Source organism: Procambarus clarkii, chromosome 69, assembly GCF_040958095.1.
Source record: "Procambarus clarkii isolate CNS0578487 chromosome 69, FALCON_Pclarkii_2.0, whole genome shotgun sequence".
NCBI lineage: Eukaryota > Metazoa > Arthropoda > Malacostraca > Decapoda > Cambaridae > Procambarus > Procambarus clarkii.
Window position 1 is genome coordinate 12,541,560 of NC_091218.1, and position 17,278 is coordinate 12,558,837.

At 52.3% G+C, this 17,278-nt stretch overlaps 1 protein-coding gene across 5 annotated transcripts in view; it reads left to right on the plus strand.

Moving 5' to 3' along the window:
* The window catches only part of LOC123772234 (uncharacterized), a 325,414-nt gene that overhangs the window by 273,338 nt on the left and 34,798 nt on the right, over positions 1–17,278 (plus strand). For all 5 annotated transcript variants that reach the window (XM_069311039.1, XM_069311036.1, XM_045765315.2 and 2 more), the window contains exons 4-9: positions 323–475; positions 4,470–4,523; positions 6,842–6,970; positions 7,323–7,475; positions 13,682–13,810; positions 16,949–17,136. In XM_069311039.1, coding sequence (XP_069167140.1) covers positions 323–475; positions 4,470–4,523; positions 6,842–6,970; positions 7,323–7,475; positions 13,682–13,810; positions 16,949–17,136 — 806 coding nt within the window. The remainder of the gene's footprint in view (positions 1–322; positions 476–4,469; positions 4,524–6,841; positions 6,971–7,322; positions 7,476–13,681; positions 13,811–16,948; positions 17,137–17,278) is intronic.

Consider the following 17,278-nt stretch of genomic DNA (forward strand, 5'->3'; position numbering starts at 1 on the left):
ACACACACCAGTCCCTCACTGTCACACACACCAGTCCCTCACTGTCACACACACCAGTCCCCCACTGTCACACACACCAGTCCCTCACTGTCACACACCAGTCCACCACTGTCACACACACCAGTCCCCCACTGTCACACACACCAGTCCCTCACTGTCACACACACCAGTCCCTCACTGTCACACACACCAGTCCCTCACTGTCACACACCAGTCCACCACTGTCACACACACCAGTCCCCCACTGTCACACACACCAGTCCCTCACTGTCACACACACCAGTCCCTCACTGTCACACACCTGTCCCTCCTCTCCCACCAGGTGTGCCAGGACTTGATGGACGGGATGGTCTGCCAGGTGAGCCCGGCCTTGACGGTATTCCTGGACGTAATGGACTTGACGGCATCCCAGGAGTGGACGGCATTCCAGGGTTTGACGGGATGCCCGGACGGGATGGTGTTAACGGGACAGACGGTAAGTTGTGAGTGGGATGGACGGAAGGAATGGAACAGTACATTAAGGAATGGAAGGAATACTGAGAATAGGTCATTTAAGAACTTGAGGAATGTTTGGGATAGGGAATAGGGAAATGGGAGGAATACTAAGAATGGGGAATTAAGTAATGGGCTTGGGTATGTAATGGGCATTGGACAGGAAATGGAATAACTCGAAATTGGAACCTTTTCTTGACTGATAATTGAGAAATTGGAATGAAAATTTGTTGAATATACAGGAGAATAGTGATTAGTTATGCATTGAATAAATGATATATAAAATGAAATGGAGCTGTCTTCTTATGGGCCAATAGGAGCTACTTTCTGTTGGTCTAATAGGAGCTGCCTCGTATGGAACAATAGCAGCTGCCTTCTTATGGACCAATAGGAGCTGTCTCGTATGGACCAATAGGAGCTGCCTCGTATGGAACAATAGCAGCTGCCTTCTTATGGACCAATAGAAGCTGTCTCGTATGGACCAATAGGAGCTGCCTCGTATGGAACAATAGCAGCTGCCTTCTTATGGACCAATAGCAGCTGCCTTCTTATGGACCAACAGCAGCTGCCTTCTTATGGACCAATAGGAGCTGTCTCGTATGGACCAATAGGAGCTGCCTCGTATGGACCAATAGCAGCTGCCTTCTTATGGACCAATAGGAGCTGCCTCGTATGGACCAATAGGAGCTGCCTCGTATGGAACAATAGCAGCTGCCTTCTTATGGACCAATAGGAGCTGTCTCGTATGGACCAATAGGAGCTGCCTCGTATGGACCAATAGCAGCTGCCTTCTTATGGACCAATAGGAGCTGCCTCGTATGGACCAATAGGAGCTGCCTCGTATGGACCAATAGGAGCTGCCTCGTATGGAACAATAGCAGCTGCCTTCTTATGGACCAATAGGAGCTGTCTCGTATGGACCAATAGGAGCTGCCTCGTATGGACCAATAGGAGCTGCCTCGTATGGAACAATAGCAGCTGCCTTCTTATGGACCAATAGGAGCTGTCTCGTATGGACCAATAGGAGCTGTCTCGTATGGACCAATAGGAGCTGTCTCGTATGGACCAATAGGAGCTGTCTCGTATGGACCAATAGGAGCTGTCTCGTATGGACCAATAGGAGCTGCCTCGTATGGACCAATAGGAGCTGTCTCGTATGGACCAATAGGAGCTGTCTCGTATGGACCAATAGGAGCTGCCTCGTATGGACCAATAGGAGCTGTCTCGTAAGGACCAATAGGAGCTGTCTCGTATGGACCAATAGGAGCTGTCTCGTATGGACCAATAGGAGCTGCCTTGTATGGACCAATAGGAGCTGCCTCGTATGGAACAATAGCAGCTGCCTTCTTATGGACCAATAGGAGCTGTCTCGTATGGACCAATAGGAGCTGCCTCGTATGGAACAATAGCAGCTGCCTTCTTATGGACCAATAGGAGCTGTCTCGTATGGACCAATAGGAGCTGCCTCGTATGGAACAATAGCAGCTGCCTTCTTATGGACCAATAGGAGCTGTCTCGTATGGACCAATAGGAGCTGCCTCGTATGGAACAATAGCAGCTGCCTTCTTATGGACCAATAGGAGCTGTCTCGTATGGACCAATAGGAGCTGCCTCGTATGGAACAATAGCAGCTGCCTTCTTATGGACCAATAGGAGCTGTCTCGTATGGACCAATAGGAGCTGCCTCGTATGGAACAATAGCAGCTGCCTTCTTATGGACCAATAGGAGCTGTCTCGTATGGACCAATAGGAGCTGCCTCGTATGGACCAATAGGAGCTGCCTCGTATGGAACAATAGCAGCTGCCTTCTTATGGACCAATAGGAGCTGTCTCGTATGGACCAATAGGAGCTGCCTCGTATGGGCCAATAGGAGCTGCCTCGTATGGACCAATAGCAGCTGTCTCATATGGGCCAATAGGAGCTGCCTCGTATGGAACAATAGCAGCTGTCTCATATGGGCCAATAGGAGCTGCCTCGTATGGAACAATAGCAGCTGTCTCATATGGGCCAATAGGAGCTGCCTCGTATGGACCAATAGGCGCTGCCTCGTATGGACCAATAGCAGCTGTCTCATATGGGCCAATAGGAGCTGCCTCGTATGGACCAATAGCAGCTGTCTCATATGGGCCAATAGGAGCTGCCTCGTATGGAACAATAGCAGCTGTCTCATATGGGCCAATAGGAGCTGCCTCGTATGGACCAATAGGCGCTGCCTCGTATGGACCAATAGGAGCTGCCTCGTCAGCGCCATCTGTGAGTCGGCTCTCTAAACCCTCATGGGATCAGACGTAATGCGGACAATGCCATCTGGTGGTGGCTGTCTCATACCTGCAAATGGCTCAAGATTCCTGCCTTGGTCAGCCAGAGGGGTCGGTGTTAGTGACCTCTGGTGAGGTGAAGACCAGCGCCACCTAGTGTGTGCTACAGAGCACAATGTCAACTCCCAAGTGAGTTAGTGGTATTGCCTAGTTTCACCAGTACCGGCAAGGTCTTTGTTGACGTTTTTGTGTCCACAGAGGTGACGTCTGGGGGCAGCGGTACTAGAGACGGCTGTTCATCTTGGGCAGTCCACAGTCTCCTTACATGGTCCTGGAAAAGCGACCAAGTAAGCCGCCGCCGATGAAGCAGTGTGGTAGCTGCTAGTGCTTTAGTGTTGAAAGACATTGGCGTGCCTCCGGGACTGGCTTAGGGGAGAGACTGACGACAGGGAGGTGCCTGTTGAGTAGTGCTGCTAGCTGGTCGCTAGAGACTGCTGCCAGGGGGTCGCTTCCCCGGTATTGTGACCCCGCTCAGCGTGTGGCTGAGGTACTCTGCCCAGCTAGCAGCTGGAGAGCGGTCGTGGGGGTTGAGGCACCTCATGACACTGTCGGTGGGATGGCCCACGTACAGGGTGAACTCGCCAGTGTTTCCCAGTAAGGTTGGATAAGCTACTGGGCGGTGGAGAGACACGGGGTTTTGACGAACTCTGCACGTGAGCACGTTTAATATCCTCAGTGAAAGGATATCCTTGTATATAGGTGTATAAATAGCCTATCTGTTCTTGTACATACGTCCAGAAACGTACATACGTCTAGAAACGTACATACGTCCAGAAACGTGTATACGTCCAGAAACTTGCATACGTCCAGACACTTGCATACGTTCAGAAACTTGCATAAGTCCAGAAAGTCCATACGTCCAGAAACGTACATACGTCTAGAAACGTACATACGTCCAGAAACGTATATACGTCCAGAAACTTGCATACGTCCAGACACTTGCATACGTCCAGACACTTGCATACGTCCAGACACTTGCATACGTTCAGAAACTTGCATAAGTCCAGAAAGTCCATACGTCCAGAAACGTCCATACGTCCAGCGACGTACGAACCCAAGCAACTAACCAGACTTATCGAGGCCAGTGTATAGAAAACGTCAGTATTGCGGTGCTTTACGTTTTAATAATACGTCGCATTTCTAACGGATTGGTCGATTGCGTTACAAATGTGACGTATTAGATGATCGGACGGATTAGGAGGGTGAATGGTTGTTAATGGTTGTCAACGGTTGTTAGTGGTTGCTAATGGATGTTAATAGTTGTTAATGGATGTCAGTGGTTGTTAATGGTTGTCAAAGGTTGTTAATAGATGAAAGTGATTGTTTATGGATGTTAACGGTTGTTAGGGGTTGCTAATGATGTCAACGGCTGTTATTGGTTGTCAATGGTTGTTAATGCACTGTTAAGGGATGTCAGTTGTTGTTAATGGATGTCAACGGTTGTTAATGGTTGTTAATGGATGTTAACGGTTGTTAATGGTTGTTAATGGATGTCAGTGGTTGTTAATGGTTGTTAATGGATGTCAACGGCTGTTAATGGTTGTTGATGGATGTCAACGGTTGTTAATGATTGTTGATGGATGTCAACGGTTGTTAATGGCTGTTAATGGATGTCAGTGGTTGTTAATGGTTGTTAATGGTGGTGACTACTCCCTCAGGTTCAGCTGGACAAAAGGGCGAGGAGGGTCCACAAGGTCTTCAAGGCTTGAGAGGTAAGTCTACCCATCTACCCGGCTCTTATAGCTCCTCTACTCATCTACCCGGCTCTCATAGCTGGTCTACCCATCTACCCGGCTCTCATAGATGCTCTACCCATCTACCCGGCTCTCATAGATGCTCTACCCATCTACCCGGCTCTCATAGATGCTCTACCCATCTACCCGGCTCTCATAGATGCTCTACCCATCTACCCGGTTCTCTTAGCTGATCTACCCATCTACCCGGTTCTCTTAGCTGATCTACCCATCTACCCGCCTCACATAGCTGCTCTACCCATCTACCCGGCTCTTGTAGCTGCTCTACCCATCTACCCGGCTCTTGTAGCTGCTCTACCCATCTACCCGGCTCTTGTAGCTGCTCTACCCATCTACCCGGCTCTTATAGCTGGTCTACCCATCTACCCGGCTCTCATAGCTGGTCTACCCATCTACCCGGCTCTCATAGCTGCTCTACCCATCTACCCGGCTCTTGTAGCTGGTCTACCCCTCTACCCGGCTCTTATGGCTGTTCTACCCATCTACCCGGCTCTCATAGCTCCTCTACTCATCTACCCGGCTCTTATAGCTGGTCTACCCCTCTACCCGGCTCCTATAGCTGGTCTACCCATCTACCCGGCTGTCATGGCTGTTCTACCCATCTACCCGGCTCTTATAGCTGGTCTACCCATCTACCCGGCTGTCATGGCTGTTCTACCCATCTACCCGGCTCTTATAGCTGGTCTACCCATCTACCCGGCTGTCATGGCTGTTCTACCAATCTACCAGGCTCTTATAGCTGCTCTACTCATCTACCCGGCTCTTATAGCTGCTCTACTTATCTACCCGGCTCTCATAGCTACTCTACCTATCTCTCATAGCTACTCAACCCGGCTCACATAGCTGTTCTACCCATCTACCCGGCTCTCATAGTTGCTCAACCCATCTACCCGGTTCACAAGCTACCCATCTACCCGGCTCTCAGAGCTGCTCTACCCATCTACCCGGTTCACAAGCTACCCATCTACCCGGCTCTCAGAGCTGCTCTACCCATCTACCCGGTTCACAAGCTACCCATCTACCCGGCTCTCAGAGCTGCTCTACCCATCTACCCGGCTCACATAGCTGCTCTACCCATCTACCCGGCTCTCAGAGCTGCTCTACCCATCTACCCAGTTCACAAGCTACCCATCTACCCGGCTCTCAGAGCTGCTCTACCCATCTACCCGGCTTACAAGCTACCCATCTACCCGGCTCTCAGAGCTGCTCTACCCATGTACCCGGCTCACATAGCTGCTCTACCCATCTACCCGGTTCACAAGCTACCCATCTACCCGGCTCTCAGAACTGCTCTACCCATCTACCCGGCTCTCAGAGCTGCTCTACCCATGTACCCGGCTCACATAGCTACTCTACCCATCTACCCGGCTCACAAGCTACCCATCTACCCGGCTCTCATAGCTGCTCTACCCATCTACCTGGCTCTCATAGCTGCTCTACCCATCTACCCGGCTCACAAGCTACCCATCTACCCGGCTCACAAGCTACCCATCTACCCGGCTCTCAGATCACCCAGCCACATAAACACACCCAGACACACACACACCTGGTGCTAGTGGAAGGTACCAACGGCCTCACCATAGCAACAGGTGACAGCTTTACCGTAGCCTCAACAACAGTCAGCTTGATTGGACCGTTGAACCGTTCAACGGCGGGTCAAGATAATTAAATCAAGATAATTGTTTATTTCTATTTGTTTTACTGATCAATTTCCAGCTAAAACACACCCCCCCCCAATCCTTTATAACAAATAATTTGATGATCTGGTTAGGTATATATTGATATATCGCAATTATATAAATATATATATATAGGAAGTAGCTAAAAAAACTGAATTTTATGGATTAATAACTCATAATCCGTGAACCATTGATAGCCTTTACGACACGAGTTTAAATGTTCAGTTTTTGTACACTCTATATATATATATATATATATATATATATATATATATATATATATATATATATATATATATATATATGAGTGAAGATGTATTTAATATACGATTCCTTCTGAATAGATTAGATAATAGATTCCTTCTGAAGATGTATTTAATATACGAAAGTACTTAAGGAAATTCCTGTTTCATTTTCCTCCGTGGTCTGACATTGTCATATATATATATATATATATATATATATATATATATATATATATATAATATAATATATACTCTTTGCATTCATGTATAGTTATTGGGTTTAGATAGGAGTTTGGAGTGGTGTTATGTAATATTATGGATCATATGAGCTGTTGTGTGTGGTGTCCTGCAGGCATGGCCGGCCCGCGCGGCCGTAAGGGCAAGAACGGTACCCCAGGTGCGGCTGGTATACCTGGTATTAACACCTGGAAGGTCAACGGTACAGCTACCAAGAAGCTCCTCATACCACCAGCCATACCAGGTGAGAGAGAGAGAGAGAGAGAGAGAGAGAGAGAGAGAGAGAGAGAGAGTGTGAGGGTGAGTTTAGGAGACACAGATGACGGTAGTGACAGACAGAGCTATAACACAGACAGAGCTATAACACAGACAGAGCTATAACACAGACAGAGCTATAACACAGACAGAGCTATAACACAGACAGAGCTATAGCATGACAGACAGACGGGCACAGCCACACAGAGAAAGACAGAGACCCCCCTATGGTAGTGTGACAGACTGTAGAGAGAGACACCAAGAGAGACAGACAGAGCCAGCTAAGAGTATAGGACACAGTCCTCCCCGCACTAACTCTTGGTGATGGATGTCGTCCGCAGGCTCTACCCGCATGCGGCCGCGTCGCCGCAAGCCCTACATCGTAAAAGAGGGTGAAAACATTCGGCTGTGGTGCAAAGCTGCGGGAGAGCCAGTGCCGCAGGTGGAGTGGAGCAAGGACGACGGCAGTGCCATCCCCACCGGCCAGTGGAAAGGTAAGATGGCTAGGCTAGCCCGCAGGGGGACTACGATGTGCAAGGGTAGGCAGTCCAGTGGATATGTTCTGGAATGTCAACATGTAAGTGAATATAGTTTTCCTTTAAGAAGTGTCGGACCAACCAGGTTGTGGTGGGTATGTGGGCCTGCGGGGCGCTCCAAGCAACAGCCTGGTGGACCAAACTCTCACAAGTCAAGCCTGGCCTCGGGCGGGGCTTGGGGAGTAGAAGAACTCCCAGAACCCCATCAAGCAGGTATATGTGGGCCTGCGGGCCGCTCCAAGCAACAGCCTGGTGGACCAAACTCTCACAGGTCAAGCCTGGCCTCGGGCCGGGCTTGGGGAGTAGAACAACTCCCAGAACCCCATCAACCAGGTATATGCGGGCCGCTCCAAGCAACAGCCTGGTGGACCAAACTCTCACAGGTCAAGCGTGGCCTCGGGCCGGGCTTGGGGAGTAGAACAACTCCCAGAACCCCATCAACCAGGTATCAAACAGGTATTAAGCATCTGTAATGGTCCATACCAGGATATATAATTACATCTAATAGTTATACGCATATCATGGTAATACTCCAAAATAAATACAGTTGCTCAATAAATGTTTCACCAGATACGTTTGGTTAAATATTGTATATATCGCCCTTAAAACAGGAAGAGTAACTATACCCCGCCCTGAGGGTGGATCGCAGGAGTGTCCAGACGCTGTCGCCATAGTAAACACTCCTCCATACCCCGCCCTGAGGGTGGATCGCAGGAGTGTCCAGACGCTGTCGCCATAGTAAACACTCCTCCATACCCCGCCCTGAGGGTGGATCGCAGGAGTGTCCAGACGCTGTCGCCACAGTAAACACTCCTCCACCTTAGGGTAAGACACCTCGGGTGTAGGGCACACCGGGGGGCATCTCATCCCTTGGTCGTCGTCGCCCTTAAATCATCACCAACAACACCTCAGATGTAGGAGTCCTGGTTCAACCTTGACCACACCAAATAATCACTATTTAACAAAATAATATTTGATATATTGCAATGGTTTATAGATAAAGTAAACATTTGCAATAGATAAATTCACAGTAATATAGAACTATCAGTCTTGTCATTGTATATAATATATATTTGGCAAGATAACAGAATAAAAGGATAGGATAAAATAATTTATAACCATATCAGCGCTATCTTGAGGTTATCTTGAGATGATTTCGGGGCTTTTAGTGTCCCCGCGGCCCGGTCCTCGACCAGGCCTCCACCCCCAGGAAGCAGCCCGTGACAGCTGACTAACACCCAGGTACGTATTTTACTGCTAGGTAACAGGGACATAGGGTGAAAGAAACTCTGCCCATTGTTTCTCGCCGGCGCCTGGGATCGAACCCAGGACCACAAGATCACAAGTCCCGCGTGCTGTCCGCTCGGCCGACCGGCTCCCAAACACGCTGGGTTCATTATTCTTATATTTTTACCCAGAGTTTACCTGGAGAGAGTTTCGAGAGTTCCCAAGCTCTGGCACCAGACCGAGCTTGGGAAGTAGAAGACTTGTGATAACTTGGTCCAACAGGCTGTTGCTTGCAGCGGCCCGCAGCACCACATATCCACTACAGCCTGCTTGACCCGAGACTTCTTGCAAGAACTTGTCTAATTGTTTCTTGAAGAATTTCACCTTCGTTCCAGCAATATTTCTTATGCTTGCTGCGAATATATTGAACAGCTGTGTACCTCTGATGTTCAGTGTTCTCTGATTGTGCCTCTGGCACCTCTACTCCTCACTGGTTCTGTTAATTAATGACACTATGTAAAAGACACATCTAACACTTTATGTAGGGCATACGTAAATCTGTGTATCTATGTATTTACGTATGTTGGTTAGCTTAGCATTTTAAAAGCACAGAATCACCTTCTGTGGTTAATTGTTCAATAAACCCTTGAACTATATGTTTAACACATCTCTAACCCTGTCCATGGAGGACAGAAGAAAATGTATATATGCTGGTTAGCATTGTAAATGTGTGGCCACGTCTGTGGTAGAAAAAAAACTGGTTCTGTTCTTTACTTCCTTCCGTATTATTACAGAAGGGAATTATGTATTATTTTCATGCTAATTTTTGTATCAACAGCAAAGGATGACACAAAGCTGTGATTAGCATTTTTGATTATATCTAAAATAACAATGAAAAAGGGCAGTGGTGCAAGGACTGTGCCCTGGGGTACAGAGCAGTGGTACAAGGACTGTGCCCTGGGGTACAGAGCAGTGGTACAAGGACTGTGCCCTGGGGTACAGAGCAGTGGTACAAGGACTGTGCCCTGGGGTACAGAGCAGTGGTGCAAGGACTGTGCCCTGGGGTACAGAGCAGTGGTGCAAGGACTGTGCCCTGGGGTACAGAGCAGTGGTGCAAGGACTGTGCCCTGGGGTACAGAGCAGTGGTGCAAGAACTGTGCCCTGGGGTACAGAGTTTTTCACTGCACATGGACTTATTTGATTGTTACTCTTGCATTCTGTCTGACATAAAATTGAGAATCCAAACGCGTAGTTTTCCAATTATTCCCATTACTCGTGTTGTATGGGTTATCGCCCCATGGTCGCCATGGGTTATCGCCATATCATGGGTTATCGCCCCATGATATCTACCTGTATCAAATACCTTTGCAAAGTCTGTGTAAACACCTGTATTTTGTATTCCTGTCTATTGCTTCAGTAATTTTGTCATAGGGGCCTCGTAGCCTGGTGGATAGCGCGCAGGACTCGTAATTCTGTGGCGCGGGTTCGATTCCCGCACGAGGCAGAAACAAATGGGCAAAAGTTTCTTTCACCCTGAATGCCCCTGTTACCTAGCAGTAAATAGGTACCTGGGAGTTAGTCAGCTGTCACGGGCTGCTTCCTGGGGGTGGAGGCCTGGTCGAGGACCGGGCCGCGGACACTAAAAAGCCCCGAAATCATCTCAAGATAACCTCAAGATAGTGGTTGAGTAACTGTGACAGGAACGTCCCGCTCTGAATCCATGTCGTCCTGGGATGTGGAGTTCACTGTTCTCTATACAACTGGAGATTTGATTCCTGATCACTCTTTCGTAAACTTTGATTGTGTGTGATGTTAGTGCAGCTGGTGAGTATTGTCATGTCAGTGCTTTACTGCCTCCCTTGTGTTGTGGTGGTATCACCTTGAGATATATACAAGAGTTGTTACATTCTTGTAGAGCCACTAGTACGCGTAGCGTTTCGGGCAAGTCCTTAATCCTATGGTCCCTGGAATACGATCCCCTGCCGCGAAGAATCGTTTTTTCATCCAAGTACACATTTTACTGTTGCGTTAAACAGAGGCTACAGTTAAGGAATTGCGCCCGGTAAATCCTCCCCGGCCAGGATACGAACCCATGACAAAGCGCTCGCGGAACGCCAGGCGAGTGTCTTACCACTACACCACGGAAACTGATGTAAGTCCTTCTGGAATCTTAACTGTATCCAAGCTTTCACTTATTTATTGACCTTTAATCTCAGGAGACGAGACCCGGAGTTGATTGTACGTTGTCAATTTCTCTTTCAAAGTCTGTATATATGAGTTATATTGTTAGGGGGTTTGTTTCGTTCATAAGGATGCTATCTGGATATTCAACTTTCACATTATTTATTGCGGTGCTAACTATAGTCTTATATCGATCATTTAGGATTTACCTGGACGGTAGAGCGACGGTCTCGCGTCATGCAGGTCGGCGTTCAATCCCCGACCGTCCATAAGTGGTTGGGCACCATTCCTTCTCTACCCTGTCCCATCCCAAATCCTTATCCTGACCCCTTTCCAAGTGCTATATAGTCGTAATGGTTTAGCGCTTTCTCCTGATAGTTCCTTCTTTTGTCATCCACTGTGTATAAACCATCACTTGGTAGTACAGGTACAGTACTGGTGGAGGTTTCTTTACATTGATTTTGCATTTGTAAACAAAAAAAAATGGATTTTTCTTTATCTCTTGTATAGCTTTCTCATCCAATTTTATTTCTTCACACTGGATTAATGGACCTTGAGGTCACTAACCACAGCAGGTGTGGGCCCTGAGGTCACTAACCACAGCAGGTGTGGACCTTGAGGTCACTAACCACAGCAGGTGTGGACCTTGAGGTCACTAACCACAGTAGGTGTGGACCTTGAGGTCACTAACCACAGCAGGTGTGGCCCTGAGGTCACTAACCACAGCAGGTTTGGGCCCTGAGGTCACTAACCAGAGCAGGTGTGGGCCCTGAGGTCACTAACCACAGCAGGTGTGGACCTTGAGGTCACTAACCACAGCAGGTATGGGCCCTGAGGTCACTAACCACAGCAGGTGTGGACCTTGAGGTCACTAACCACAGTAGGTGTGGACCTTGAGGTCACTAACCACAGTAGGTGTGGACCTTGAGGTCACTAACCACAGCAGGTGTGGACCGTAAGGTCACTAACCACAGCAGGTGTGGACCTTGAGGTCACTAACCACAGCAGGTGTGGGCCCTGAGGTCACTAACCACAGCAGGTGTGGGCCCTGAGGTCACTAACCACAGCAGGTGTGGGCCCTGAGGTCACTAACCACAGCAGGTGTGGGCCCTGAGGACACTAACCACAGCAGGTGTGGGCCCTGAGGTCACTAACCACAGCAGGTGTGGACCTTGAGGTCACTAACCACAGCAGGTGTGGGCCCTGAGGTCACTAACCACAGCAGGTGTGGGCCCTGAGGTCACTAACCACAGCAGGTATGGGCCCTGAGGTCACTAACCACAGCAGGTGTGGACCTTGAGGTCACTAACCACAGCAGGTGTGGGCCCTGAGGTCACTAACCACAGCAGGTGTGGGCCCTGAGGTCACTAACCACAGCAGGTGTGGGCCCTGAGGTCACTAACTACAGCAGGTGTGGACCTTGAGGTCACTAACCACAGCAGGTATGGGCTCTGAGGTCACTAACCACAGCAGGTGTGGACCTTGAGGTCACTAACCACAGCAGGTGTGGACCCTGAGGTCACTAACCACAGCAGATGTTGACCTTGACGTCAGCTCTGGCAGATGTCTAGGCCAGGTCTGATTGTGTCAACTTCGATGTTAGTGAGAGCAGATGTTTGTGTAGCTGTCATAGCAGGTGTTTACCTAGGTATCTGTCAATGCTTCAAGCACCTATGCAGTTTGAATATCGCCCAATATTGCAATGAGCATTTTAATTGGGTCCGTGAATCCCAGCTATTGATGGCGGCACGGCAGGGCGGGTGTTTGTGGAGATCAATGCCTCGATAGCAACATTGTTCAGCCCGGCTGTTGCATCAGTGTTGGAACCCGTTGACCACCGGGTTGTCAGCACTGGTTCTCTAAGGTCATGTCGTTGGGAAACTTGGCTTCACCGCCTTAGATTGACGCTCGGAACTGATCATGTTTTGTTTGACTTCTCAAGGGAACTTTTAAGTGGTTTGTTGGGCCTGACTTTGAGTGTGGTTATACGTGGTGTGGTTATACGTGGTGTGGTTATACATGGTGTGGTTATACGTGGTGTGGTTATACGTGGTGTGGTTATACATGGTGTGGTTATACGTGGTGTGGTTATACGTGGTGTGGTTATACGTGGTGTGGTTATACATGGTGTAGTGGTGGTGTTCTATACGGTGTAGTGGTGGTGTTCAACACGGTGTAGCGGTGTTCTATACGGTGTAGTGGTGGTGTTCAACACGGTGTAGCGGTGTTCTATACGGTGTAGTGGTGGTGTTCAACACGGTGTAGCGGTGTTCTACACGGTGTAGTGGTGGTGTTCTACACGGTGTAGCGGTGTTCTACACGGTGTAGCGGTGTTCTACACGGTGTAGCGGTGTTCTACACGGTGTAGCGGTGGTGTTCTACACGGTGTAGCGGTGGTGTTCTACACGGTGTAGCGGTGTTCTACACGGTGTAGTGGTGGTGTTCTACACGGTGTAGCGGTGTTCTACACGGTGTAGTGGTGGTGTTCTACACGGTGTAGCGGTGTCCTACACGGTGTAGCGGTGTTCTACACGGTGTAGCGGTGTTCTACACGGTGTAGCGGTGTTCTACATGGTGTAGCGGTGTTCTACACGGTGTAGCGGGTGTTCTACACGGTGTAGCGGGTGTTCTACACGGTGTAGCGGTGTTCTACATGGTGTAGCGGTGTTCTACACGGTGTAGCGGGTGTTCTACACGGTGTAGCGGGTGTTCTACACGGTGTAGTGGGTGTTCTACATGGTGACTCCCGCCCACAGAGAGCGCCCTCTTCGGCCAGGAGCTGCTGCTGCCCCACGCCCACAGGGAGCACACGGGAGACTACACCTGCGAGGCCTTCAACGGCATCCCGCCCAACGACTACAAGACCTTCACCGTAGAGGTCCACTGTGAGTACCGGGGCATGGTTGGGGGAGCATGGTTGGGGAGCATGGTTGGGGGGAGCATGGTTGGGGGGGGCATGGTTGGGGGGCATGGTTGGGGGGGCATGGTTGGGGGGGAGCATGGTTGGGGGGATTGGTTGGGGGGGCATGGTTGGGGGGCATGGGTGAGGGGGGCATGGTTGGGGGGAGCATGGTTGGGGGGAGCATGGTTGGGGGAGCATGGTTGGGGGAGCATGGTTGGGGGGCATGGTTGGGGGGAGCATGGTTGGGGAGCATGGTTGGGGGGCATGGTTGGGGGAGCATGGTTGGGGGGATTGGTTGGGGGGGGCATGGTTGGGGGGGCATGGTTGGGGGGAGCATGGTTGGGGGGGGCATGGTTGGGGGGAGCATGGTTGGGGGGCATGGATGGGGGGCGTGGTTGGGGGAGCATGGTTGGGGGAGCATGGTTGGGGGGTATGGTTGGGGGGTATGGTTGGGGGACATGGGGGGTATGGTTGGGGGGCATGGTTGGGGGCATGGTTGGGGGACATGGGGGGGTATGGTTGGGGAGCATGGTTGGGGGACATGGGGGGGTATGGTTGGGGAGCATGGTTGGGGGACATGGTTGGGGAGCATGGTTGGGGGGCATGGTTGGGGGGCATGGTTGGGGGGCATGGTTGGGGGGCATGGTTGGGGGGCATGGTTGGAAAGCATGGTTGGGGAGCATGGTTGGGGGCATGGTTGGGGGCATGGTTGGGGGGTATGGTTGGGGGGTATGGTTGGGGGCATGGTTGGGGATATGGTCGTGGGCACCTTCATGTGCACGCTCATGGTCGTGGGCACGCTCATGGTCGTGGGCACGCTCATGGTCGTGGGCACGCTCATGGTCGTGGGCACGCACATGGTCGTGGGCACGCACATGGTCGTGGGCACGCTCATGGTCGTGGGCACGCTCATGGTCGTGGGCACCTTCATGTGCACGCTCATGGTCGTGGGCACGCTCATGGTCGTGGGCACGCTCATGGTCGTGGGCACGCTCATGGTCGTGGGCACGCTCATGGTCGTGGGCACGCTCATGGTCGTGGGCACGCTCATGGTCGTGGGCACGCTCATGGTCGTGAGCACGCTCATGGTCGTGGGCACGCTCATGGTCGTGGGCACGCTCATGGTCGTGGGCACGCTCATGGTCGTGGGCACGCACATGGTCGTGGCCACGCACATGGTCGTGGCCACGCTCATGGTCGTGGGCACGCACATGGTCGTGGCCACGCACATGGTCGTGGGCACGCTCATAGTCACGCTCATGGTCGTGGGCACGCTCATAGTCACGCTCATGGTCGTGGGCACGCTCATGGTCGTGGCCACGCTCATGGTCGTGGGCACGCACATGGTCGCGGGCACGCACATGGTCGTGGCCACGCACATGGTCGTGGCCACGCTCATGGTCGTGGGCACGCTCATAGTCACGCTCATGGTCGTGGGCACGCTCATAGTCACGCTCATGGTCGTGGGCACGCTCATGGTCGTGGGCACGCTCATAGTCACGCTCATGGTCGTGGGCACGCTCATGGTCGTGGGCACGCTCATGGTCGTGGGCACGCTCATGGTCGTGGGCACGCTCATGGTCGTGGGCACGCTCATGGTCGTGGGCACGCTCATGGTCGTGGGCACGCTCATGGTCGTGGGCACGCTCATGGTCGTGGGCACGCTCATGGTCGTGGGCACGCTCATGGTCGTGGCCACGCACATGGTCGTGGGCACGCTCATGGTCGTGGCCACGCACATGGTCGTGGCCACGCACATGGTCGTGGCCACGCTCATGGTCGTGGGCACGCTCATAGTCACGCTCATGGTCGTGGGCACGCTCATAGTCACGCTCATGGTCGTGGGCACGCTCATAGTCACGCTCATGGTCGTGGGCACGCTCATGGTCGTGGGTACGCTCATGGTCGTGGGCACGCTCATGGTCGTGGGCACGCTCATGGTCGTGGGCACGCTCATGGTCGTGGGCACGCTCATAGTCACGCACATGGTCGTGGGCACGCACATGGTCGTGGGCACGCTCATGGTCGTGGGCACGCTCATGGTCGTGGGCACGCTCATGGTCGTGGGCACGCTCATGGTCGTGGGCACGCTCATGGTCGTGGGCACGCTCATGGTCGTGGGCACGCTCATGGTCGTGGGCACGCACATGGTCGTGGGCACGCTCATGGTCGTGGGCACGCTCATGGTCGTGGGCACGCTCATGGTCGTGGGCACGCTCATGGTCGTGGGCACGCTCATGGTCGTGGGCACGCTCATGGTCGTGGGCACGCTCATGGTCGTGGGCACGCTCATGGTCGTGGGCACGCACATGGTCGTGGGCACGCACATGGTCGTGGGCACGCACATGGTCGTGGGCACGCACATGGTCGTGGGCACGCACATGGTCGTGGGCACGCACATGGTCGTGGGCACGCTCATGGTCGTGGGCACGCTCATGGTCGTGGGCACGCTCATGGTCGTGGGCACGCCTATGGTCGTGGGCACGCACATGGTCGTGGGCACGCCTATGGTCGTGGGCACGCACATGGTCGTGGGCACGCACATGGTCGTGGGCACGCACATGGTCGTGGGCACCCTCATGGTCACGCACATGGTCGTGGGCACCCTCATGGGCACGCACATGGTCGTGGGCACGCACATGGTCGTGGGCACCCTCATGGTCACGCTCATGGTCGTGGGCACGCCTATGGTCGTGGGCACGCTCATGGTCGTGGGCACGCTCATGGTCGTGGGCACCCTCATGGTCACGCACATGGTCGTGGGCACCCTCATGGTCACGCACATGGTCGTGGGCACGCACATGGTCGTGGGCACGCTCATGGTCGTGGGCACGCTCATGGTCGTGGGCACGCACATGGTCGTGGGCACGCTCATAGTCACGCACATGGTCGTGGGCACGCACATGGTCGTGTGCACGCTCATGGTCGTGGGCACGCTCATGGTCGTGGGCACGCCTATGGTCGTGGGCACGCACATGGTCGTGGGCACGCTCATGGTCACGTACATGGTCGTGGGCACCCTCACGGCCGTGCTACATGTCATAGAGTCCACATAATACAACCAACAAGTCCACAACATCATCAAATATCAACACTGTCTAACACCTGCAACATTGGACAGTTGACCCGTACCTGCGAGTGAAGCAGTGGAGGGTCGGCGCCTACAACACCTCCAAGGCCCAGCTGGAGTGCCACGTCGAGGCCTTCCCCGTCGCCGTCACCTACTGGGAAGACCAGCACGGCAGAATACTCGACAACTCCACCAAGTACTCCGTCACCTACCACCAGGACCCGAAATTCGTCTGGAAGGTGAGTGCCAGGGTTCGAAACCTCACTCTGGGGTGGGGGAGGAGGGGGGGGGGGTGTATGGGGCGCTCTACAGGGTGTGTGTGTGTGTGTGGGACGCTCTACAGGGTGTGTGTGTGGGGGGGGCGCTCTACAGGGTGTGTGT